The sequence below is a fragment of the Nerophis lumbriciformis genome, linkage group LG17, assembly GCF_033978685.3.
Source record: "Nerophis lumbriciformis linkage group LG17, RoL_Nlum_v2.1, whole genome shotgun sequence".
NCBI lineage: Eukaryota > Metazoa > Chordata > Actinopteri > Syngnathiformes > Syngnathidae > Nerophis > Nerophis lumbriciformis.
In genome coordinates this window covers 6,785,221-6,812,734 of record NC_084564.2, presented here as the reverse complement: position 1 = coordinate 6,812,734, position 27,514 = coordinate 6,785,221, and the positions used below count along the sequence as shown (strand labels likewise).

Genomic DNA, 27,514 nt, shown 5'->3' with positions numbered 1-27,514 from the left:
CTTCATGCTTCCTGCTGCTGACCTGCTCTATGGAGATGGAGATTTCAAGTTCCAACAGGACTTGGCGCCTGCACACAGCGCAAAATCTACCCGTGCCTGGTTTACGGACCATGTAATTTCTGTTCTAAATTGGCCCGCCAACTCCCCTGACCTTAGCCCCATAGAAAATCTGTGGGGTATTGTGAAAAGGAAGATGCAGAATGTCAGACCCAAAAACGCAGAAGAGTTGAAGGCCACTATCAGAGCAACCTGGGCTCTTATATCACCTGAGCAGTGCCAGAAACTCATCGACTCCATGCCACGCCGCATTAACGCAGTAATTGAGGCAAAAGGAGCTCCAACCAAGTATTGAGTATTGTACATGCTCATATTTTTCATTTTCATACTTTTCAGTTGGCCAACATTTCTAAAAATCCCTTTTTTGTATTAGCCTTACACAATATTCTAATTTTGTGACACACGGAATTTTGGATTTTCATTTGTTGCCACTTCAAATCATCAAAATTAAATGAAATAAACATTTGAATGCATCAGTCTGTGTGCAATGAATAAATATAATGTACAAGTTACACCTTTTGAATGCAATTACTGAAATAAATCAAGTTTTTCAAAATATTCTAATTTACTGGCTTTTACCTGTATATATGAATCACTTGATTTGGTGAATTCTAGCTTTAAATATACTCATCCCCTCTTAGCCGCGCCCCCAAGCACGCCCCCCCCCCCCCCACCTCCCGAAATTGGAGGTCTCAAGGTTGGCAAGTATGTGTCAACCACATCACAAGAACTGCTTTCTTCCACCTCAAAAATATTGCCCGTCTCCGTCCATCGCTCTCCTTCTCTGCCGCTGAAACCCTGATCCATGCCTTCATCACCTCCAGACTTGACTATTGTAACAGCATCCTCTACGGCTCATCTTGCAAAATTCTCAATAAACTCCAATACATTCAAAACTCCGCCGCCCGCCTGTCTACTGCTTTTATATTTCCTGTATTTTATATTAAAACTGTTTCATATTTTAATTTTTTATCCTGTAAAGCGTCTTTGAGTGCTCTGAAAAGCGCTATACTAAATAAAATCCATCCATCCATCCATCTTCTTCCGCTTATCCGAGGTCGGGTCGCGGGGGCAGCAGCTTAAGCAGGGAAGCCCAGACTTCCCTCTCCCCAGCCACTTCGTCCAGCTCCTCCCGGGGGATCCCGAGGCGTTCCCAGGCCAGCCGGGAGAGATAGTCTTCCCAGCGTGTCCTGGGTCTTCCCCGTGGCCTCCTACCGGTCGGACGTGCCCGAAACACCTTCCTAGGGAGGCGTTCGGGTGGCATCCTGACCAGATGCCCGAACCACCTCATCTGGCTCCTCTCGATGTGGAGGAGCAGCGGCTTTACTTTGAGCTCCCCCCGAATGACAGAGCTTCTCACCCTATCTCTAAGGGAGAGCCCTGCCACTCGGCGGAGGAAACTCATTTTGGCCGCTTGTACCCGTGATCTTGTCCTTTCGGTCATGACCCAAAGCTCATGACCATAGGTGAGGATGGGAACGTAGATCGACCGGTAAATCGAGAGCTTTGCCTTCCGGCTCAGCTCCTTCTTCACTACAACGGATCGATACAGCGTCCGCATTACTGAAGACGCCGCACCGATCCGCCTGTCGATCTCACGATCCACTCTTCCCCCACTCGTGAACAAGACTCCGAGGTACTTGAACTCCTCCACTTGGTGTAAGATCTCCTCCCCAACCCAGAGATGGCACTCCACCCTTTTCCGGGAGAGAACCATGGACTCGGACTTGGAGGTGCTGATTCCCATCCCAGTCGCTTCACACTCGGCTGCGAACCGATCCAGTGAGAGCTGAAGATCTTGGCCGGAGGAAGCCATCAGGACCACATCATCTGCAAATAGCAGATACCTAATCCTGCAGCCACCAAACCAGATACCCTCAACGCCCTGACTGCGCCTAGAAATTCTGTCCATAAAGGTTATGAACAGAATCGGTGACAAAGGGCAGCCTTGGCGGAGTCCAACCCTCACTGGAAACGTGTCCGACTTACTGCCGGCAATGCAGACCAAGCTCTGACACTGATTATACAGGGAGCGAACTGCCACAATAAGACAGTCCGTTACCCCATACTCTCTGAGCACTCCCCACAGGACTACACGGTCGAATGCCTTCTCCAAGTCCACAAAGCACATGTAGACTGGTTGGGCAAACTCCCATGCACCCTCAAGGACCCTGCCGAGAGTATAGAGCTGGTCCACAGTTCCACGACCAGGACGAAAACCACACTGTTCCTCCTGAATCCGAGGTTCGACTATCCGGCGTAAGAACAGGCCAACATATTGGAATTAGTTATTGTGTATGAGATGTATTTACAGTATATTTTTAACTCCACCATGTCACACATGTTTAAGTTTGTCTCTTGTCATTCAAAGGGCTTCCAAGGAAAAGGTGGACCCAAAGGGGACATTATGAGTATCACTTTTGTTTGTGAATGATTGGAGCCTTCAATATTTCATGAAACACTAACAAATATTCTGTATTCTACTTGAAGGGAGACCCTTGTGTGGAGGGGCTGGCTGGTGAGAAAGGTGAAAAGGTAAGAACAGTCATTTCGGACTTTCTGAAGTTGACCTATTGATATTTAAATGTTGAAAGCAAAGATAAATATATTATTTGACTGAGACCCCATTTGGGTCCCCAGGACTTCTAACAATCCTCAAGGATAGTTGAAAACTAAAAATATCAAAATGGCCCCTGCATTCGTTAACTTTTCAGTGTGCGGCCCTTTGTGGTAAAGTTTTGGACATCCCTGGTTTAGGACTGGACGTCCCCTGTGCTCACGAGCAACCTGGTCGATGATGTTTGGGGTCGCTTCAAAACAGCGTTCCTAACGATACTAAATGACATGGCTCCCGTGAGAACAGTCAGGATCAAAGCCCGCTCTGAACCATGGATGAATCCGGACCTATTAGCTGCCATAAAAGACAGAGACAGAAAATACTCCGAATACCAAAAGTGTAAAACAGAAGTAGATAAACAACCCTATAATAACCTCAAATCACTCCTTTCAACACAATAAATTAAGAAATAAGACAACCAACCTGACTAAATCCTTAAAAAAAATTACATTAACGACAAAATAGAGGAAAACACAAATAAGCCACGTGAGTTCTGGAAAATCCTCAACCAGCTTCCTGGTTGCAGCCAGAAACTAAAAACCAGACTCATCAACATCAGCATCAAGGAGGGTGACTCCCTCATTACAGACAAAATGGAGGTAGCAAGCAGACTTAACACCTTTTTCACCAGCATAGCCGCAACTCTTGACAACAAGCTGTCCCACCACTGGTCGCTTTGGTGTAGAACACATTAAAGCCTTCTAGGAGTATCCAACAACAATTTCAAATTAGAAATGGTCTCAGCTGACGAGGTGCTTAAAAAACTGAGCGCGCTCCACCCAAACAAGGCCACCGGCCTTGACAATATCCCCTCCAGATTCCTCAGGGACTGCCACCACCATTGCCCCGATCATCACGCACATAATAAACCTCTCAATTACTCAAGGCCAAGTACCAAAAGATTTCAAGATAGCAAAAGTAACTCCCCTCTTTAAAAAAGGAAGCAAATTAGAACCTGGCAACTACCGACCTGTTTCTATTCTCAGTTCTATTTCGAAAGTAATGGAAAAAATAGTTTATGAACAGGTCGATAGTTACCTTGCCACTAATAAACCAAGAAAAATTCCAAGTTTGTGAACCCGTTCTCAAACAATGGTTAATAAAACGATTCTGATTCTGATAAACTCATGTACAAATTCCAATCCGGCTTCAGAACTAACCACTCCAGTGACACATGCCTTCTCTATCTGACCGACCACATCAAACATGAGGTAGACGCGGGCAAATACTGCGGCATGGTCATGCTGGACCTTCAGAAGGTCTTTGACACCGTTGACCACGCTATACTGTTGGATAAGCTCAGAGCAATCGGATTTGACAAAACCTCATCGAGCTGGATGCAATCTTACTTGGAGGGGAGGGAACAGGTGGTAGAGGTGAACGGCACCGTGTCCCCCCCCCTCTCAGTAAGCTGTGGAGTCCCCCAAGGCAGTATATTAGGGCCTTTACTGTTCCTAATATACATAAACGACTTGTCATCAACATGCGACTGTGAATTGTTCTTGTTTGCGGATGACTCGGCCCTGCTGGTATCAGACAAGGACAAGTCACAGGTGGAGAAAATGCTCAGTGCTGAACTCTGTAGAATTTGCACCTGGCTCGCTGACAACAAGCTATCCATACACTTAGGTAAAACGGAATCCATCCTGTTTGGGTCCCACATCAACCTTAAGAAAGTCAGTGACTTCACTATAAAAGTGGGTGACATTGTTGTCACCAGGAAAGATGAGGTCACCTACCTAGGTTCCATTCTAGAGACTAATCTTTCCTGTGATAAAATGGCAAGCAAGGTAATCATAAAGGTCAACCAACGAACGAGATTTCTCTATAGAATCTCCTCTCTGGTCAACAAAAGCACCATGAGGATTCTAGCGGGAACTCTCGTTCAACCCTTTTTCGATTACGCATGCACCTCCTGGTACCCCAGCACCTCCAAAACCCTCAAATCTAGACTCCAAACATCCCAGAACAAGCTAGTCAGATTACTTCTAGACCTTGTTGCGTTTTGGACCAGTTGTTCCTCCCAGGGAATTCAAGTCACAATTCGCTCCCAAGTTCTTTCCGACACTTAAAGCTGAGTTGGAAAAACCACCAGAGACAGAATAGGTATTTTGTTGTATATTCTCAAAGCTTTTCCAATATACATTTTGGTTGAGCCCAGTCTAACCCTAGAACATTCTATCGCGTTTCCCAAAAATGGTCTGTCTTTCTGATCCCACTACCCTCTCTCTCGTCCCATCTCTGTAGCCAAAACAAAATGCTAGTCTAAACACATTCCAAAGAACTCAAGGTTATCACACATAGTATACTTGCTGACAGAGCATCAAGAGAATAAATGGAAAAGACGAGCTGTTTTCAAATATGACAAAGAAATGGAAGAAGTACAACTTAAATTCGGATATATGTAAATATCTGCCTCCGACAACCTCCACCCCAGTTTGTGTTTGTGTCTCCTCTCAATTGCTCTGTTTATTGCAGTTCTGATTGTTGCTGATGTACTTAAAAAAAAAAAAAAATGTTTTTAAATAATCGATTTTTGAAAAATGACAACTCATACTGAATTGTATAACGTGAGAATGGCGATTTGAATTCGAATCGATTTTTTCCCACACCCCTATTAAATAACATTAAAGGGACCAGAAGAGCAGCTCTAAATACAGCTTTAATTGAACAATGATTATTTATGCTCATTTAGCATCTTTTGATATGATGTACTTAGTCCATAAGTACACAAACGTGTACTTCATGTGTAGTGGCATGCTCATTTTTATTTTTACACTTTTTTTCCCTCCAAACTCCATTTTATGTTATACTCTTCTGACACCACCAGATGGCAGTATAAGTGTCCATATGTCGGCATAAGACCCCAATTCAATAGTGTACATAATTTAGGAAATAAGAGCTAAAAGGTGCTGTCCACGCATGTGGCCACTAGGTAACTTTGCAAAACAATTAAAATAAAAATTAAATTTTTTTTTTTAAAAGGGCTTCGCTACACATCTTAAAAATGTTTTAAGGCTAATATTTATATGAAAGTAGACCAGACCATTCTTTTATTAATCCAATAACTCCTCTCAAATTATTTACATTTACACGTTTTACTGGCAGTGTCCTGATGCAACATCAGCAAAAAAGACCAATATACAGGTAAAAGCCAGTAAATTAGAATATTTTGAAAAACTTGATTTATTTCAGTAATTGCATTCAAAAGGTGTAACTTGTACATTATATTTATTCATTGCACACAGACTGATGCATTCAAATGTTTATTTCATTTAATTTTGATGATTTGAAGTGGCAACAAATGAAAATCCAAAATTCCGTGTGTCACAAAATTAGAATATTACTTAAGGCTAATACAAAAAAGGGATTTTTAGAAATGTTGGCCAACTGAAAAGTATGAAAATGAAAAATATGAGCATGTACAATACTCAATACTTGGTTGGAGCTCCTTTTGCCTCAATTACTGCGTTAATGCGGCGTGGCATGGAGTCGATGAGTTTCTGGCACTGCTCAGGTGTTATGAGAGCCCAGGTTGCTCTGATAGTGGCCTTCAACTCTTCTGCGTTTTTGGGTCTGGCATTCTGCATCTTCCTTTTCACAATACCCCACAGATTTTCTATGGGGCTAAGGTCAGGGGAGTTGGCGGGCCAATTTAGAACAGAAATACCATGGTCCGTAAACCAGGCACGGGTAGATTTTGCGCTGTGTGCAGGCGCCAAGTCCTGTTGGAACTTGAAATCTCCATCTCCATAGAGCAGGTCAGCAGCAGGAAGCAGGAAGTGCTCTAAAACTTGCTGGTAGACGGCTGCGTTGACCCTGGATCTCAGGAAACAGAGTGGACCGACACCAGCAGATGACATGGCACCCCAAACCATCACCCAACCATGCAAATTTTGCATTTCCTTTGGAAATCGAGGTCCCAGAGTCTGGAGGAAGACAGGAGAGGCAAAGGATCCACGTTGCCTGAAGTCTAGTGTAAAGTTTCCACCATCAGTGATGGTTTGGGGTGCCATGTCATCTGCTGGTGTCGGTCCACTCTGTTTCCTGAGATCCAGGGTCAATGCAGCCGTCTACCAGCAAGTTTTAGAGCACTTCATAACACCTGAGCAGTGCCAGAAACTCATTGACTCCATGCCACGCCGCATTAACGCAGTAATTGAGGCAAAAGGAGCTCCAACCAAGTATTGAGTATTGTACATGCTCATATTTTTCATTTTCATACTTTTCAGTTGGCCAACATTTCTAAAAATCCCTTTTTTGTATTAGCCTTAAGTAATATTCTAATTTTGTGACACACGGAATTTTGGATTTTCATTTGTTGCCACTTCAAATCATCAAAATTAAATGAAATAAACATTTGAATGCATCAGTCTGTGTGCAATGAATAAATATAATGTACAAGTTACACCTTTTGAATGCAATTACTGAAATAAATCAAGTTTTTCAAAATATTCTAATTTACTGGCTTTTAACTGTATATGCTGGGTCGGGTTTGGTTTTGGAATTGGATTGCATTGTTATGGTATTGCTGTGTATTGTTTTGTTGGATTAATTAATAAAAAATAAAAAAATGTTTTATTTTAAATAATCGATTTTTGAAAAATGACAACTCATACTGAATTGTATAACGTGAGAATGGCGATTTGAATTCGAATCGGTTTTTTCCCACACCCCTATTAAATAACATTAAAGGGACCAGAAGAGCAGCTCTAAATACAGCTTTAATTGAACAATGATTATTTATGCTCATTTAGTTGAAAGAAGAACAATTTGAGAGGATCAGTTACAGAAGATCAATTAATTATGGTGAAAATGAAACTTTGTGTCAGTTTGGACAGAATAAAGAACTTAATTTGACTTTACTGCAGAAATGATATTTAAAAAAATAACCAAGAGCTAAAGACATGTTATCATGACATCCTCTAATGGTGATGAGATGTTGCTGTAAAAAAAAGGCGCCTGAGGACCAGCCTGTCGCCTCCCAGCACTCGTCATAAATGTCTCCTCTGCTCAGTCTGTCATTACGTTGGAACGCGGCCTCGTCGCCGCCCTCCTCACAGCTCACAGCGGTGGTCCACATTCTTGTAGCGGTCCATGATCACCAGCACGTCCTCCAGGATGGAAGGGCCCAGGTCCAGGTCCAGACCCATCATGGAGTCCGAGCGCGGGACGTTGGCGGAGGGGACGATGTGGAAGTGGCCGCACGGCGAATCGCTGCGATCGCTCCTCAGGTCCTCGTTGCTCAGGCCGGCGTCGGAGTCGAGACTGAGGCCTCGTTGGGTGTCCATCGGTCCGCAGGGGTCCGACATGGACTCCTCTGACGAGGCCTCCGAGAAGGAGCCCGAGGAGGGCACCAGCCTGCAGACGGCGGCTGAGAGGGACATGTCGGTTGAGAGAGCCGCCACGCCGTTCTCACGGAGCGCCTTGGAAGGACGCTGCTTGTGGTTGACCTCCGCGGGCAGCAGGTGCAGGCGGGGCGGTTTGGGCGGAGCTTGTTCGTGGGCCACAAAGACGGGCATGGAGACGGTGGACTTCAACAAGCCGGGGGACGAGTGCTGATAGTGGAAGCCATTGAAGGAATAGTCATGTCTGTTGGAGTCCTGCTTGGCGGCCCCGGCGTCCCCCGGTCCTCTGTCCGCGCTGAGCGAGCGCTGGTCCTCGCTGTTGACCCGCACCGCCGCCGCCGGCAGCATGTCCATCTTTCCCTGCAGGAAGCCCACGTCCCCGAACATGTCCCCCTGACCCTCCGGCCCCACGTGGGCGCTGTGGCGCACGTCGCCCAGCGGCGGGCTGATCATGTCTCCCGACAGGACGTCGCGCAGCCTCAGCTTCTTGCCTTTCTTGGGCGTGGTGGTCTTCAGGTAGATGGGGGTCTTGGCGGGCATCCTGCGGGGCTCCTCGCCGCCGGACGTGTTCAGACGCAGCCGGAGACACGACCACGACGCGCGCAGGGGCTGGTAAGACGACGCTTCCACACCCAGGACGGCCCTGCCCCGCCCCCTTGGAGAATCTGGGTCAGAGGGGGCGGGGCTCACGCTGACATGTGACTCCCGAGGAAGAGGAGGAAGACCTTGACCTCTGGCAGGGACTCTTCAGACATGTCCAAAGCCTCCTGAGGAGACAAAACACGAGTTAAATTCTGTCCAATCAGGAATACACGCCGGCTGTCCGAAGAAACGCGCTCGCATTTTTTTTATGCATTAATTAGAAATCAACATTTGACTTTGTGACTCACTGCAGGTGTGCTGATAAGCACTTTGAGGACATTCCAGGAGAAACGCTTGTTCAAATGTTGAGTAAGACCTCAGTTATTTCGTCTGTGGCGTCGTCATGACGATGGCATGTGAACCTTCACGCTCACCAACCCCACAGGTGCTTTCTGCCATATTTAAATACTAGCAGTAATGGGAGCGTGTTTATGAAGGACAAACCTCCAAGGATTCCTCATGGACATGAAACATTCTTTGACCCTTGCAAGATGGACCCGCCTTTTAACAATCTTAAGGCCCAAGCTGTTTGTTTACATGCTTTTTTTTTTAAATTTCTCTTTGCCATTTGGGCTTATTGGACCCTAATTAGAATAAAAACTAATAATCATCTTTTGATATGATGTACTTAGTCCATAAGTACACAAACGTGTACTTCATGTGTAGTGGCATGCTCATTTTTATTTTTACACTTTTTTTTTTTCCAAACTCCATTTTATGTTATACTCTTCTGACACCACCAGATGGCAGTATAAGTGTCCATATGTCGGCATAAGACCCCAATTCAATAATGTACACAATTTAGGAAATAAGAGCTAAAAGGTGCTGTCCACGCATGTGGCCACTAGGTAACTTTGCATAAAAATTAAAAAAAATTCAAAAAGGGCTTTGCTACACATCTTAAAAATGTTTTAAGGCTGATATGTATATGAAACTAGACCAGACCATAGTTTTATTAATCCAATAACTCCTCTCAAATTATTTACATTTACACGTTTTACTGGCAGTGTCCTGAGGCAACATCAGCAAAAAAGACCAATATCGGACGATATCGGCTTGCATCTAATAGGTGCGATACAAGCAGTCTTGTTCACTTGTGCACAGCTGGACAGTCAGTTGACATTGAAATGTCCTCCAATAAACACTTTTATTCTCCTTTATAATCAAGTCTTTTGCAAAAAGGTAAACATGCTAGGCTATGAACTACTGGGGCTAGCAGCTACACAACAGCTAAGCACACAATGCACGGTCACTCTCCCGACCGCGCCAGCAACCTGAGGGTTCCTGGTTCAATCCCCAACTTGCACCAACTTCGTCACATCCGTTGTGTCCTTGAGCAAGACACTTCACCCTTGCTCCTGATGGGTCGTGGATAGCCCCTTGCATGGCATCAGTGTGTGAATGTGTGTGTGAATGTGGAAATAGATGAACATTGATTGATTGATTGTACTAATTTGTGTGTCTGTATCTCAATCTGTATGTGTGTAATCAGATCCATCCATCCATTTTCAACCGCTTGTCAGATGTGTGTACTAATTTGTGTCTGTATCTCAATCTGGGTGTAATCAGATGTGTGTACTAATTTGTGTGTCTGTATCTCAATCTGTGTGTGTGTAATCAAATGTGTGTACTAATTTGTGTGTCAGTTTCTCAATCTGTAATCAGATTTCTGTACTGTGTGTATCTCAATCTGTGTGTGTGCAATCAGATTTCTGTACTAATTTGTGTGTATCTCAATCTGTTTGTAATCAGATTTCTGTATTAATTTGTGTGTCTGTATCTCAATCTGTGTGTGTGCAATCAGATTTCTGTACTAATTTGTGTGTATCTCAATCTGTGTGTAATCAGATTTCTGTATTAATTTGTGTGTCTGTATCTCAATCTGTGTGTAATCAGATGTGTGTACTAACTTGTGTGTGTGTGTAATCAGATTTGTGTACTAGTTTGTGTGTCTATCTCCATCTGTGTGTGTGCAATCAGATTTCTGTACTAATTTGTGTGTATCTCAATCTGTGTAAGCAGATTTATGTACTAATTTGTGTGTCTGTATCTCAATCTGTGTGTGTGCAATCAGATTTCTGTACTAATTTGTGTGTATCTCAATCTGTGTGTAATCAGATTTCTGTATTAATTTGTGTGTCTGTATCTCAATCTGTGTGTAATCAGATGTGTGTACTAACTTGTGTGTGTGTGTAATCAGATTTGTGTACTAGTTTGTGTGTCTGTATCTCCATCTGTGTGTGTGCAATCAGATTTCTGTACTAATTTGTGTGTATCTCAATCTGTGTAATCAGATTTCTGTACTAATTTGTGTGTCTGTATCTCAATCTGTGTGTGTGCAATCAGATTTCTGTACTAATTTGTGTGTATCTCAATCTGTGTGTAATCAGATTTCTGTACTAATTTGTGTGTCTGTATCTCAATCTGTGCGTGTGCAGTCAGATTTCTGTACTAATTTGTGTGTATCTCAATCTGTGTGTAATCAGATTTCTGTATTAATTTGTGTGTCTGTATCTCAATCTGTGTGTAATCAGATGTGTGTACTAATTTGTGTGTCTGTATCTCAACTTGTGTGTGTGTAATCAGATTCATGTACTAGTTTGTGTCTGTATCTCAATCTGTGTGTGTGCAGTCAGATTTCTGTACTAATTTGTGTGTATCTCAATCTGTGTGCAATCAGATTTCTGTACTAATTTGTGTGTCTGTATCTCAATCTGTGTGTTTGTAACCAGAAGTGTGTACTAATGTGTGTGTCTGTATCTCAATATGTGTGTAATCAAATGTGTGTACTAATTTGTGTGTCTGTATCTCAACCTGTGTGTGTGTAATCAGATTTGTGTACTAGTTTGTGTGTCTGCATCTCAATCTGTGTGCAATCAGATGTGTGTAATAATTTGTGTGTCTGTATCTCAATCTGTGTGTAATCAGATGTGTGTACTAATTTGTGTGTCTGTATCTCAATCTGTGTGTAATCAGATGTGTGTACTAATTTGTGTGTCTGTATCTCAACTTGTGTGTGTAATCAGATGTGTGTACTAATGTGTGTCTGAATCTCAATCTGTGTGTAATCAGATGTGTGTACTAATTTGTGTGTCTGTATCGCAATCTGTGTGTGTGTAATCAGATTTCTGTACTAATTTGTGTGTATCTCAATCTGTGTGTAATCAGATTTCTGTACTAATTTGTGTGTCAGTTTCTCAATCTGTGTGTAATCAGATTTCTGTACTAATTTGTGTGTCTGTATCTCAATCTGTGTGTGTGTAATCAGATTTCTGTACTAATTTGTGTGTATCTCAATCTGTGTGTAATCAGATTTCTGTACTAATTTGTGTGTCAGTTTCTCAATCTGTGTGTAATCAGATTTCTGTACTAATTTGTGTGTCTGTATCTCAATGTGTGTGTAGTCAGATTAGTGTACTAGTTTGTGTGTCTGTATCTCAATGTGTGTGTGTGTGTGTGTAATCAGATGCGCATGTTTTCATTTGTGTGTCCGTATTTTGGTTTGTGTGTATGCGCAAAAAAAAAAAATGTCTGCATTTCAATCTGCGTGTGTGTAAAAAAAAATGTGTGCGTGTATTCAGATGTGTGTGAAGCAAGAACCCTGATTGGCTGTCTTTTTACAGGTGAAGATTTGTGTGTCCGTGCAGCGATCTGAACGTATAAAGAGACGTGTCCGTCAAATACACACATAGCAGATGCTAGTTTGTGTCCTTCGGGGGGGGGTTAAGAGGGGAGAAGTATATTTACAGCTAGAATTCACCAAGTCAAGTATTTCATATATATATATATATATATATATATATATATATATATATAAGAAATACAAGTCAAGTATTTCATATATATATATATATATATATATATATATATATATATATATATATAAGAAATACTTGACTTTCAGTGAATAGTAGCTATATATATTTTTTATTTTATTATATATATATATACATATATATATATATACATATATATATATATATATAAATAAGAGAAATACTTGAATTTCAGTGTTCATTTATTTGCACATATACACACACATAACACTCATCTACTCATTGTTGAGTTAAGGGTTGAATTGTCCATCCTTGTTCTATTCTCTGTCACACATGCTGAACACCCTCTCTGATGATGCATTCTTATTCGTCTCCTTGTGTGCGCAGTTGTGCACTCTTTTAAAGCCGTAGATGTTATTGTCACATATGCATGTACAGTAGATGGCAGTATCGTCCTGTTTAAGAGTGTCACAACATTGCTGTTTACGGCAGACGAACTGCTTTACGGTAGACGAAAACGTGACTGCTGCTGTTGTGTGTTGTTGCCGCGCTGGGAGGACGTTAATGAAACTGCCTAACAATAAACCCACATAGGAAACCAAGAACTCGCCCTCGACCATTCTACAGTTATAACGTGATTGGGCAGTCACGCTGTTTATATTGTGGGAAAGCGGACGTGAAAACAGGCTGTCGACACGTCACTCAGGTCCCGGGAGGGGCGATGAATTTCGGGAGTCTCCCGGAAAATGGCAAGTATGCCTTCAGCAAACATGCTACAATAGTCGTTAAAAATGAATGTTAGCACTTTAGCGCACATAGTGTTGTTAGCTTCTTACTTTACTGTGTGTGCTAAGTGGCATCCATCACATGTCCTCTAATAAAGAGTTTCTTGGGGAGCAGGACAGCTCATCAGCGTTAAAGCGACAGACACACAAAAGCGTGTGTTGGCAGGAAGGATTTCAAAACAAAAGCCCTTGATTTTTGATGGTAGATTTTGGACAACACACTATCGTGGGACTTCGGAGACCTTTGAATGTGACGGAGCACTTCCTTTGAAAGCAACAGTCCCATCTCCAACAGGAAACTCCGCTCGTAAATCTTGGTAGATAACAAAGAAGACGTCTCCACGACCCCTGACCTTTCTGAACGGCAACATTTGACCTCTTTTCTAGTCCCTGGTCTGACGTGGCGGTGAGGACACCATATTTACACTACAATCTGCCCACCAGATTGAAATACGCCACAACACCGGGGTCAGAATTTAACCACCAAAACGTCTCAGTTGGCGCCAAAACAAGGCCGAGTGTCAACAAAGTTGTCGAGAGAAAGTGAAAGTAAACTTAGTTCATATATGAAGCAGTAAAGGAAAGCTTAAAAAAAACAAAAGAACATTTTAGAACTTGATCAAGCTTTAATGAGCGGCCACATCTTGACCCTGGAACTGACTATTTCTATATATTTGCATTATTTTTCTAAAGGTAAAGTACTCAATTTGACACGCTTAGTATGTGTGGCCAATGAACTTTTTGTTAGTTGGTGACGTCACTGCCCATGGTGAGAAAGTGACATAAGAAGCACTGAAGACAATCAGGAGCCCCCTCAACTCCCCTTAATATGGAGGGCGGGGTGGGGTGGGGGGGTTATGTAACAGTGACGTCACCAGAGTCCTCCTGATGGAAGTCTCTGGAGTACACTTTTTTTTATTGGAGTCCTTCTTTGCGGGGTGTAATCCACGCACAGCCTCGGGCTATTTGAAGCCCGCCAGCCCGGAAATAAGGAAAGGCTTCTAAAACTGTTCGAGAAAGGAAAAGTGTCAATATCTACACTTTTGACACCGTCACAGGGGTGCCAAGAAGTCCTATTTTGAGTCTCGACACTTGAACGCATCTTCGTCACAGACACCAAAAGTGCTTAGTTTGTCAAGAGAACGTCATAATAATAATAATAATACTTTAATACAAACACATGCTGCTTTTTAAAACGTCACAAAGATATTCTTTGTCGCTCTCATAAAAGAGATCACACTTGTATATATTTTTGTTGTCCCACATAATTAATCAAACGTCGACTCGAACCCGCCACAATTAGCTTCTAATCCATCGCCGATATTTACCTACAAAGTGACGCGCAGCTCCGACATCCTCTTTTTTTCTTCCGAGTGAAAATGTTGTTTTCGGGGTCAAAGCGTTGTTTCGTGACAAGTGTCCACCTGGACGTAAACCTCTTAGCGCTGCGGCCAGGACTGAAGTCTCCGTCCGACCAGTAAAAAGGATCATCCAGGAGGGAGTGTCAAGCTACAGTGCTGGTGATAAGGTAACCCCGGTTAATGGTTTCAAAATAAAAGCAAACGCCAGTGTTCCGAGTATGATGGCTTTTAGTTTATAAAGCGCTACATTGTGAAATCCTTGTCGTACTTGTTTTCCGGTACTAATTTTGTTTCATGTCAAATCTGTGGGTGTGCCTTGGAAGAACAATACGTTTTAAATAATCCCATGGCAAATTGCAACACGTGACTTCTCACAATCATATGAATATAATTAGTGTTATGTTTAATTCCTACAAAAAAAAAACTCCCCCACACTGGACCAGCTTCCGGGGTGATTTGTGGTCAGTCAACGAATGCTAATGAAAGCGTTGATTAGCTGAGGTTATTAAAGGGGAACATTATCACAATTTCAGAAGGGTTAAAACCATTAAAAATAAGTTCCCAGTGGCTTATTTTATTTTTCGAAGTTTTTTTTCAAAATTTTACCCATCACGCAATATCCTTAAAAAAAAGCTTCAAAGTGCCTGATTTTAACCATCGTTATATACACCCGTCCATTTTTCTGTGACGTCACATAGTGATGCCAATCAGGCCCGGCCCTAACCAATCTGGCGCCCTAGGCAAGATTTTAGGTGGCGCCCCCCCACATCGGCAGTGAAGTGTATATACTCACAAGAAACCGAATAGCTTTGTCTTTGACCTTTTTTTTTTTTACTTACAACTATACCTAATATATAAAGGGGTGGAAAAGTGACTATTACCTGCAGGGCAAACATTAGCTAACCAGAAGGCAATAACAATGTAAACAAAAAACACCTGCTTAAAAGATCTAATACAAATGTCCCTGAGGAATGTAAGGTGGGAGTACTGTAATTACCTAACGTTACATTATTATTTTCCATAACAATTTAGCCCCCTCCACAATATTAACCCGACGTTAAAACAGAACTAGCTATTTATTGATTAGCAATTGCCGAATCATGTAACATTAGCTTAATGCTAAAAAGCCAGGTTACTATCACATTCTGTATCAGACAAATAATTTCATGTAGGCTAACGTTACCTACCTGCTACCTCTGTCTTTTCTCGTTTCTCCTCCTCTTCTTTTCTCTTGTTTCTTCCCTGGGCACCTGACAGTTTTGGCCGTTTTGACATCTTGTGTTGATTTTTTGATGTGGTGACGTCCAAAAAGAGTCATGATACGGGAAGGGAGGGGGCGCACCGTGCGGGGGGATGGGGGGGGCGTAATGTTGTAACAAATAATATTTCTATTAAATAGGCTTTACTTTGCATTTTAATCAACGTGGGATTATTTTTTGTATTTAGAAATAATAGTATCAACTTTTTTTCTTTTTTTTTTCTCCAACATTTGTGGCACTGGCGTGGCGCCCCCTGATGGACGGCGCCCTTAGCATTTGCCTATACGGCCTATGCCACGGGCCGGCCCTGATGCCAATACAAACAAACATGGCGGATAGAACAGCAAGCTATAGCGACATTAGCTCGGATTCAGACTCGGATTTCAGCGGTTTAAGCGATTCAACAGATTACGCATGTATTGAAACGGATGGTTGTAGTGTGGAGGCAGGTAGCGAAAACGAAATTGAAGAAGAAACTGAAGCTATTGAGCCATATCGGTTTGAACCGTATGCAAGCGAAACCGACGAAAACGACACGACAGCCAGCGACACGGGAGAAATCGAGGACGAATTCGGCGATCGCCTTCTAACCAACGATTGGTATGTGTTTGTTTGGCATTAAAGGAAACTAACAACTATGAACTAGGTTTACAGCATATGAAATACATTTGGCAACAACATGCACTTTGAGAGTGCAGACAGCCCAGTTTTCATCAATTAATATATTCTGTAGACATACCCTCATCCGCTCTCTTTTCCTGAAAGCTGATCTGTCCAGGCCAGTTGAAAATGCATCTGCTTTGAGTGTCGCAGGATATCCACACATTCTTGTGTCGTAGCATAGCTTTCGTCGGTAAAGTGTGCGGAACAAACGTCCAATTTCTTGCCACTTTCGCATCTTTGGGCCACTGGTGCAACTTGAATCCGTCCCTGTTGGTGTTGTTACACCCTCCGACAACACACCGACGAGGCATGATGTCTCCAAGGTACGGAAAACAGTCGAAAAAACGGAAAATAACAGAGCTGATTTGACTCTGTGTTTGTAATGTGTTTGAGAAAATGGCGGATTGCTTCCCGGTGTGACGTCACATTGTGACGTCATCGCTCCGAGAGCGAATATTAGAAAGGCTTTTAATTCGCCAAAATTCACCCATTTAGAGTTCGGAAATCGGTTAAAAAAATATATGGTCTTTTTTCTGGTTTGGTGGCTGCAGGATTAGGTCACTGCTATTTGCAGATGATGTGGTCCTGATGGCTTCCTCCGGCCAAGATCTTCAGCTCTCACTGGATCGGTTCGCAGCCGAGTGTGAAGCGACTGGGATGGGAATCAGCACCTCCAAGTCCGAGTCCATGGTTCTCTCCCGGAAAAGGGTGGAGTGCCATCTCCGGGTTGGGGAGGAGATCTTGCCCCAAGTGGAGGAGTTCAAGTACCTCGGAGTCTTGTTCACGAGTGGGGGAAGAGTGGATTGTGAGATCGACAGGCGGATCGGTGCGGCGTCTTCAGTAATGCGGACGCTGTATCGATCCGTTGTGGTGAAGAAGGAGCTGAGCCGGAAGGCAAAGCTCTCGATTTACCGGTCGATCTACGTTCCCATCCTCACCTATGGTCATGAGCTTTGGGTCATGACCGAAAGGACAAGATCACGGGTACAAGCGGCCGAAATGAGTTTCCTCCGCCGAGTGGCGGGGCTCTCCCTTAGAGATAGGGTGAGAAGCTCTGTCATTCGGGGGGAGCTCAAAGTAAAGCCGCTCCACATCGAGAGGAGCCAGATGAGGTGGTTCGGGCATCTGGTCAGGATGCCACCCGAACGCCTCCCTAGGAAGGTGTTTCGGGCACGTCCGACCGGTAGGAGGCCACGGGGAAGACCCAGGACACGCTGGGAAGACTATCTCTCCCGGCTGGCCTGGGAACGCCTCGGGATCCCCCGGGAGGAGCTGGACGAAGTGGCTGGGGAGAGGGAAGTGTGGGCTTCCCTGCTTAAGCTGCTGCCCCCGCGACCCGACCTCGGATAAGCGGAAGAATATGGATGGATGGATGGATGGTCTTTTTTCTGCAACATCAAGGTATATATTGACGCTTACATAGGTCTGGTGATAATGTTCCCCTTTAATTACAGGTGAAGGTGCTAATTTAAAACTACTTTGATCAAGTGGTGAGAAAGCAGGATGTTGATGTGTTATTGTAGTGGGGGTGTTAATTAGTTTCTGTTCTTTGATTTGATTTGCAGGCCAACAAAGTGCAGTCAAAGCTAAGAGTCATCTCAGGGGACATTTCTCCTCCTCGGAATCGCAGCCTCGACAAAACACTCACCAAGCAACACGATGATCATTTTGCAGACATTAGTCGTCAGCGGGTTCTCTTAAGTCAAAGATCCTGAGAGACCACCTGTAGGGAAAATATAACCCACTCCTTTCCTTACACCTTTATGCTCCAATGGCATCAACAAAATCGCAGCAAAGCAGCTTGTTGGCATTTATTGCGAGAGCGTAGCAACAATTGAGACATTTCTGCATTGCAACATCACAGCTCGTTCGCAATCTTGTAGCATCCAGCAATTTGCGGAGAGGTTCATTGCAAAGTCACAACATGGATGCACTGCAAAATTGTGGCATCGCTACACAACAGCACTAAACATCATAACCTCTCTGCATTGCTGACTTGCAACATGGCAACATTGAAATATACTCTATACTATATCCTCCTTCACAACCACACTAAAAGAACACCTCCAGGCAACTACAACCCTAGACTAACACCCTTCCCCCACCACATCCCACCTCCTCGGATTGTGAATAACCAAATGTAAATAATCAAACGTATATACTTGTGCTTATGCTTTCTGAGCTCACTATGTTCACCGCTCGCTGTACATATCCTACGAAGTCAGACTTACACTGTTTCAATGTCCATTTCTCAGATGATGCAATTGTTGATGACTGAAGTTCTGATAGCAACCCCACCCCAGCACCCTCTACATCCCACCCCCTGGATTGTAAATAATGTAAATAATGCAATGTATATTAACTTGTTTGATGACTGTATTATGCTGATAGTATATATTTGTACCATGAATTGATTAACGTGGACCCGACTTAAACAAGTTGAAAAACTTATTGGGGTGTTACCATTTAGTGGTCAATTGTAGGGAATATGTACTGTACTGTGCAATCTACTAATAAAAGTTTCAATCAATCAAAAAACCCTCGTTGCGTTGTAATGTCTGCGTTGCAACGTCGCAGCATCGCAACCTTTTAGCATTGCAATCATGGAACATTGCAAAATTGCAACAGAGATGCATTGTAATCATACTTGCCAACCCTCCCGAATTTTCCGGGAGACTCCCGAAATTCAGCGCCTTCTCCCGAAAACCTCCCGGGACAAATATTCTCCCGAAAATCTCCCGATTTTCAGCCGGAGCTGGAGGCCACGCCCCCTCCAGCTCCATGCGGACCTGAGTGAGGACAGCCTTTTTTATGATGGGAGAACAGGGTGACAAGAACTAAATCATCCAGACTAGATACATTGTATTATGTTTATCTTACCTAAAAATAAATATATTTATTAATTTAAAAAAAAACAACTAAATACATTTTTACTATATTTTGCTAAAAACATCAAAATTAATTGTATTTTTATTTGTATTTTTTCTGACTCCTTATTACATCCAGCTATAGAATTATACATTAAAATAAACATATTGGAAATAATTAATTTTAAATGATCATAATAATTCATTTAAAATGACCATATTTAATTATTAAAATAATTGCTTGTTTATCAACAACTTTAGCATTTTATTCATTACATTTTGAAGCTCTCAGAAGCCAAGTTATGTTATATTCCTTAATATTTATTTATGCAAGTTTGAAGTATCAATGATCTAAACACAGTTTTGTTTGCATATTTTCAGGATGTATATATATATATATATATATATATATATATATGTATATATAATGTATGAAATAATTGACTTGGTGAATTCCAGCTGTCAATATACTCCTCCCCTCTTAACCACGCCCCCGCCCTCAACCGCGCCCCCGTCCCACCCCCGACCACGCCCCCCCACCCCCCGAAATCGGAGGTCTCAAGGTTGGCAAGTATGATTGTAATGTGTATTGCAAGGTTAATGTATACATGCAAAATCGCAACCTTTCCGCATTGCAATTACGCCACATTGAAAAACTGCAACATAAATGTCATAATGTCTTAAATCACAGCCTTTCAACATTGCAATCTTGCAACATCACAAAATTGAAACGAGGATGCATTGTAATATGTACATTGCAAAGTGGCAATGTTGATGCATGCGTGCAAAAATCGCAACCTTTCAGCATTATCATAATGTCACATCGCAAAATTAAAACATAAATGCATGGTTATGTGTACATGGCAACATCGCAACATTAATGCATGCATGCAAAATTGCAGTATCCCAACCTTTCAGCATTGGCCTGCCATATCACAAAATTGCAACATAGGTGCATTGCAGCGTCGCAACAATGTATGCATGCAAAATCGTAACCTTTTGGCATTGCAATCTTGCAACATCGCAATATATATACATTGTAATGTGTGAATTGCAACGTCGCAACATGGATTCATGCATGCAAAATCACACCATTGCAACCTTTTAGCATTACCATGACACATCGCAAAATTACAATATAGATGCATTGTAATGTGTGTATTGCAACGTCGCAACATTAATGCATGCAGGCAAAACTGCAGCATCCCAACCTTTGAGCATTTCCCTGCCACACAACAAATTTGCAACCAAGATGCATTGTAACGTCAACACTATTGTATGCATGCAAAACTGAAACCTTTCATCATTGCAATCATGCAACATATATACATTGTGATGTATGCACTGCAACGTTGCATATTTGATGCATGCATGAAAAATCGCAGCATTGCAACCATTCAGCATTACCATAATGTCACATCACAAAATTACAACATGGATGCATTGTAATGCGTGCATTGCAATGTCATCACATTAATGGTTGCAAAATCGCAACTATTAATCATTGCAATCATGCAACATGGCAAAACTGTAACATAGAAGCTCTAAAGAGTTTGCTCTCCGATGTTAATGCATGCATGCAAATCGTAGCATCACAACCTTTTGGCATTGCAACATTGCAAAACAGCTGCATTATAATGTTTGGGTTGGAATGTCACAACATCGATGCACTGCAAAATCACAGCATTGCAATACAACAGCGCAGAGCATCACAACCTTTCATCATTGCAGACTCGCGACATGACAAAATTGCAACAAAGAGTTACGGCGATGTAACATCTGCGTTGTAACATCGCAACATTGATGCATGCATGCAACCTTGCGACATCGCCGCATTGCAACGTCGCAAAAGGAATAAAATGACAACACAAAGGCCAGCAAAACAAGCTTAATTTGTTTTTTTTTTTAAGTTTCTGAAGGTCTTTTATTTTGATATTCAGCCAGAGCAGCTTTCCACGTTTCACCTGTCCATCACAGGAGTATCGCTCCAAGCATGATGCGATACGGCTGTCACATGACCATGAGAGCAGGACGCGTGTTTGAGGAATGTGGCAAGCAGATAAACACAGAGGCTCTTTGCTGCGAATGCTTCCCTCACACATGACATCAGCTAAATAAATCAAGATGGAATCAGCGCAGACCTCCACGAGGCCTCATGGCGAGGCTCCAGGCCGCCCCCCCCGCCCAGGTGTCGCCACATGCTAGGAGAGGCTGGAAGCCCTCCAGCCCACAGAACTGTTTTCAAGATAAGACTTCGCTTCAAGTGCTGTTGTTGTCCCTCAGGAGGAGGAGGAAGTCGCGGGAACACAGGAAGTGAAGGAAAAAGGAAGCGCTCGCGCTGTAGCTTTGGCATGAGGGCAGATCTACGTTCCCTCGCTCCACGCTGTTACGCAACAGGTGGAGTGGATCCGTTCCCCACCTCGGATATCTCACGACAAGAACCAGAATCCCAACCACAGCGTTCTCAACCCACAGAGACAATCCTGTGCTCCACGCAGCTGTGACAGTGTGTGACATCATAGCCGGGAATTCTGGGAATCTGTGAGTCAGCCTTCCATGTGGTTCCACTTTGCTGGGACTGATGCAGACCCTCCATCCCTGGGAGAGACCAAGGAGGCGCTAATTAGTCACGTGGAAACATCCTGGTGTTGAAATGTCCGCCTGCTCTCAAGTTAGTAAACAACTTTAGCAAAGATGAACTTTAGTCACCTTGATGAAAAGTCCCATATTGTTTACTAATATGGGACATTTACAACTACAAGTTGTTTATGTATATATATATATATATATATATATATATATATATATATATATATATATATATATATATGTACATATGTATATATATGTACATATGTATATACATATATATGTACATATATACGTACATATATACGTACGTACATATATACGTACGTACATATATATGTATGTATATATATATATATATATATATATATATATATATATATATATATATATATATATATATATATATATATATATATATATATATCATTGTTATAAATTACAAAACCCAAAACCAGTAAAGTTGACACGTTATTTAAATAACGTAAATAAAAACAGAATACAATGATTTGCTAATCCTTTTCAACTTATATTCAATTGAATAGACTGCAAAGACAAGATACTTAACGTTCAAACTGGTAAACTTTGTATTTTTTTGCCAATATTAGCTCATTTGGAATTTGAAGCCTGCGAACATGCTTCAAAAAAGCTGGCACAAGTGGCAAAAAAGACTGATAAAGTTGAGGAATGCTCATCAAACACTTATTTGAAACATCCCACAGGTGAACAGGCTAACTGGGAACAGGTGGGTGCCATGATTGGGTATAAAAGCAGCTTCCATGAAATGCTCAGTTATTCACCGACAAGGATGGGGCGAGGGTCACCACTTTGTGAACAAGTGCGTTAGCAAATTGTCGAACAGTTTAAGAACAACATTTCTCAACGAGCTATTGCAAGGAATTTTGGGATTTCACCATCGACAGTCTGTAATATCATCAAAAGGTTTAGAGAATCTGGAGAAATCCGCAAACTAACATTAAATGCCCGTGACCTTCGATACCTCAGGCGGTGCTGCATCAAAAACTGACATCAGTGTGTAAAGGATATCACCACATGGGCTCAGGAACACTTCAGAAAACCACTAACAGTTCGTCGATATATCTTTAAGTGCAAGTTAAAACTCTACTATGCAAAGCCAAAGCCACTTATCAACAACACCCAGAAACGCTGCCAGCATCGCTGGGCCCTGAGCTCATAAAAGATGGACTGATGCAAAGTGAAAAAGTGTTCTGACGAGTCCACATTTCAAACTGTTTTTGGAAACTCTGGACATGGTATCCTCTGGACCAAAGAAGAAAAGGACCATTCAGAATGCGCAAAGTTCAAAAGCCAGTATCTGTGATGGTATGGGGGTGTATTAGTGCCCAGGGCATGGGTAACTTACACATCTGTGAAGGCACCATTAATGGTGAAAGGTACATACAGGTTTTGGAGCAACATATGTTGCCATCCAAGCAACGTATTTTTCATGGGCGCCCCTGCTTATTCCAGCAAGACAATGCCAACCCACATTCTGCATGTGTTACAACAGCGTGGCTTCATAGTAGAAGAGTGCGGGTACTAGACTGGCCTGCCTGTAGTCCAGACCTGTCTCCCATTGAAAATGTGTGCCGCAATATAAAGCGTAAAATACCACAACAGAGACCCCGGACTGTTGAACAACTTAAGCTGTACATCAAGCAAGAATGGGAAAGAATTCCACCTGAAAAGCTTCAAAAATGTGTCTCCTCAGTTCCCAAACGTTTACTGAGTGTTGTTAAAAGGAAAGGCCATGTAACACAGTGGTAAAAATGTCCCTGTGCCAACTTTTTTGCAACGTGTTGCTGCCATTAAATTCTAAGTTATTGATTTGCAAAAAAAATCATCAAATTTCTCAGTTCGAACATTAAATATCTTGTCTTTGCAGTCTATTCAATTGAATATAAGTTGAAAAGGATTTGCAAATCATTGTATTCTGTTTTTATTTACCATTTACACAACGTGCCAACTTCACTGGTTTTGGGTTTTGTACATACATATATATATATATATATATATATATATACATTTGGTATAACACACATGCTGTTAGCATGCTAGCATAATAACGTTAGCATGCTAACTTTTTTTCTGCTCATTTTGCAACCGTTTACACCAGAGTCATAATTTTGAGCAACACATTAGAACTGTTATGCTAAAGTTAGCACCATCAAGTGGCAGGTTTAGATGAATAAGGTGTTCCTGCGTAATGTCAGGATTACAGTACAGTACATCAAAAATATGCGTTTTTTGTCAAATGGGACCAAATTGGCCCTGAGGGTAATAAAGTGTGAGCATATATGAATAATATAAAAAGCCTGTTTTTTTTCTCTCTCCACATATTTTAAGCTGTCCTCTGCCAATAGCTGAGTGAATTAAACTAGTTGAATGACACCTCTGTTATGGCCTGAGGGGGTCTGTATCGCTCTCACTGGCACTTAGCGACTATGAGGACGGGTGGCAGGAACCTTCCACACAAAAAACTACAAATGTGCTGACTTGCTTTATGGCATACGTCACTCCCCCTTTCCTATTCGTTAAAAAGATGGAGGTCGATGCGAACGCCTACGTTTCACCAGAAAACTAAAGAAGAATGCCTACGTGCAATTACTGCTATCATGGCCGAAGCTCCAAATCAACCAAAGAAATGAAAAGTTTTGTCAAAAGAGACAAAAAAAAGACAAATGGAGCTTACCCGGATAAAAGGACAGTCAGTCGCTGGCGTGAGCTCAAAGACAAAGAATTTCAGATCAATGTTGCCTTGGATTTGTTCAGGCAAAACACTACAGGTATTTTTAAAATTGTCATTAAAAGCATGTTTGTCTTTTTTGTGTTGAGCTGTTTAAAAAAAAAAAAAAAAAAAAACATGATTAAAACTAAGTAATTGTCCAGTCATGGTAATAAAAACTTGAAAATTATCTGTCTATGGTACACTAAATTATATCTACCTGCTTTGATTTTTGAGTTAACTATGAACAAATAGATTCATCGCGATTCTATATTTTTTTATCATTGACAGCCTCAATCAAAACATATTTGGGGGGAATTATTGACAAAGTAATTTGTATTCTTCAATGAATTAAAAAAAAAAAAACTTTTCTCATGCAGGGCATAAGGTCTGGTACTATCTACTTCACTACCGTAATAAAAAAAAATACTGGTATTATATGGGTATATGTTATATCGGCTGATGCAGTTCTGTTGTAGTTGTAAAAAAAAGGCAGCTATATATATATATATATAAAATATACATACTGTATTTATACACATACATACACATGTATATATATACACACGCACACATATATACCCACACACATATATATATATATATATATATATGTGTGTGTGGGTATATATGTGTGCGTGTGTATATATACAGTATGTATATTTTATATATATATATATATATATATATATATATATATATACATACATATATATACACACACATATATATATATACACACATATACAGTATATATATATATATACATACATACATACAGGTAAAAGCCAGTAAATTAGAATATTTTGAAAAACTTGATTTATTTCAGTAATTGCATTCAAAAGGTGTAACTTGTACATTATATTTATTCATTGCACACAGACTGATGCATTCAAATGTTTATTTCATTTAATTTTGATGATTTGAAGTGGCAACAAATGAAAATCCAAAATTCCGTGTGTCACAAAATTAGAATATTACTTAAGGCTAATACAAAAAAGGGATTTTTAGAAATGTTGGCCAACTGAAAAGTATGAAAATGAAAAATATGAGCATGTACAATACTCAATACTTGGTTGGAGCTCCTTTTGCCTCAATTACTGCGTTAATGCGGCGTGGCATGGAGTCGATGAGTTTCTGGCACTGCTCAGGTGTTATGAGAGCCCAGGTTGCTCTGATAGTGGCCTTCAACTCTTCTGCGTTTTTGGGTCTGGCATTCTGCATCTTCCTTTTCACAATACCCCACAGATTTTCTATGGGGCTAAGGTCAGGGGAGTTGGCGGGCCAATTTAGAACAGAAATACCATGGTCCGTAAACCAGGCACGGGTAGATTTTGCGCTGTGTGCAGGCGCCAAGTCCTGTTGGAACTTGAAATCTCCATCTCCATAGAGCAGGTCAGCAGCAGGAAGCATGAAGTGCTCTAAAACTTGCTGGTAGACGGCTGCGTTGACCCTGGATCTCAGGAAACAGAGTGGCCCGACACCAGCAGATGACATGGCACCCCAAACCATCACTGATGGTTTGGGTTGGTTTGGTTTGCATTTCCTTTGGAAATCGAGGTCCCAGAGTCTGGAGGAAGACAGGAGAGGCACAGGATCCACGTTGCCTGAAGTCTAGTGTAAAGTTTCCACCATCAGTGGAAACTTTACACTACAGTAATGAATCCAGTGCACAGCTGTATTAATCAATACAAAATGGCGACGTGCGTGCGCAATGTTGATATAGGAACTTCTGATCCTAATTCAGACTCCCCAAATTAGAGCTCCCGTTTTCTTATTGATTTCATATGTATATTTGTATAATGTGTGTGTTCTGAAATAGGTTTTACATGCTATTTCGTTATGTTTAGACATGGTTATATAAGTTAAACTCTCAGGAATGGTCAATGAACATTTCAAGTACAGTAACTTAAAGCTGCTATATAAGAAGAAGAATATGAAGAAAAGTAAAGTATTTAAATGAATGTTGCTAAATTGTGCATTAAGTTAAAGGTGAATATTCCTTACAGTAAAAATATTCTAATTTTGTGACACACGGAATTTTGGATTTTCATTTGTTGCCACTTCAAATCATCAAAATTAAATGAAATAAACATTTGAATGCATCAGTCTGTGTGCAATGAATAAATATAATGTACAAGTTACACCTTTTGAATGCAATTACTGAAATAAATCAAGTTTTTCAAAATATTCTAATTTACTGGCTTTTACCTGTATATACACACATACACATACACACATATACAGTATATATACCTACACACATATATATAAATCAATCAATGTTTATTTTTATAGCCCTAAATCACAAGTGTCTCAAAGGGCTGCACAAGCCACAACGACATCCTCGGTACAGAGCCCACATAAGGGCAAGGAAAAACTCACCCCAGTGGGACGTCAATGTGAATGACTATGAGAAACCTTGGAGAGGACCGCATATGTGGGTAACCCCCCTCGAGGGGAGACCGAATGCAATGGATGTCGAGTGGGTCTATATATATACATATATATATATACATACATACTGTATACATATATATATATACACACATACACATATATATACACATACACACATTTACACGTATATATATATATATATACAGTATATATATATATACATACATACATACTGTATATACATGCACATATATACACACATACATATATACATACACATTTATATACATATATACACATGTATACATACACATTTATATACACACACATATATGTATATACATACATATATATGTCAAATTGACAAATACGGGAGCCGATTATCAGTCTATGTCTGGTTTAAA

At 41.3% G+C, this 27,514-nt stretch overlaps 1 protein-coding gene across 2 annotated transcripts; it reads right to left on the bottom strand.

Moving 5' to 3' along the window:
- Positions 1-7,379: 7,379 nt before the first annotated feature.
- Positions 7,380-14,696, bottom strand: LOC133614404 (cdc42 effector protein 2). 2 transcript variants are annotated; one of them, XM_061972330.1, is made up of 2 exons: positions 14,554-14,696; positions 7,380-8,789 (listed from the first exon to the last, which is right to left on the bottom strand). In XM_061972330.1, exon 2 carries the CDS (start codon positions 8,560-8,562, stop codon positions 7,732-7,734), a length of 831 nt encoding a protein of 276 aa, XP_061828314.1. In that variant the 5' UTR covers positions 8,563-8,789; positions 14,554-14,696; the 3' UTR covers positions 7,380-7,731. The 2 variants fall into 2 exon arrangements, with proteins under 2 accessions (XP_061828314.1, XP_061828315.1); XM_061972331.1 differs by having other exon boundaries at positions 14,558-14,688.
- Between the last annotated feature and the right edge of the window lie 12,818 nt (positions 14,697-27,514).

What these genes read in the sequence shown, in the direction of transcription:
- LOC133614404 (XM_061972330.1), bottom strand. Translation starts at nt 8,562, where the DNA reads ATGCCCGCCAAGACCCCCATCTACCTGAAGACCACCACGCCCAAGAAA.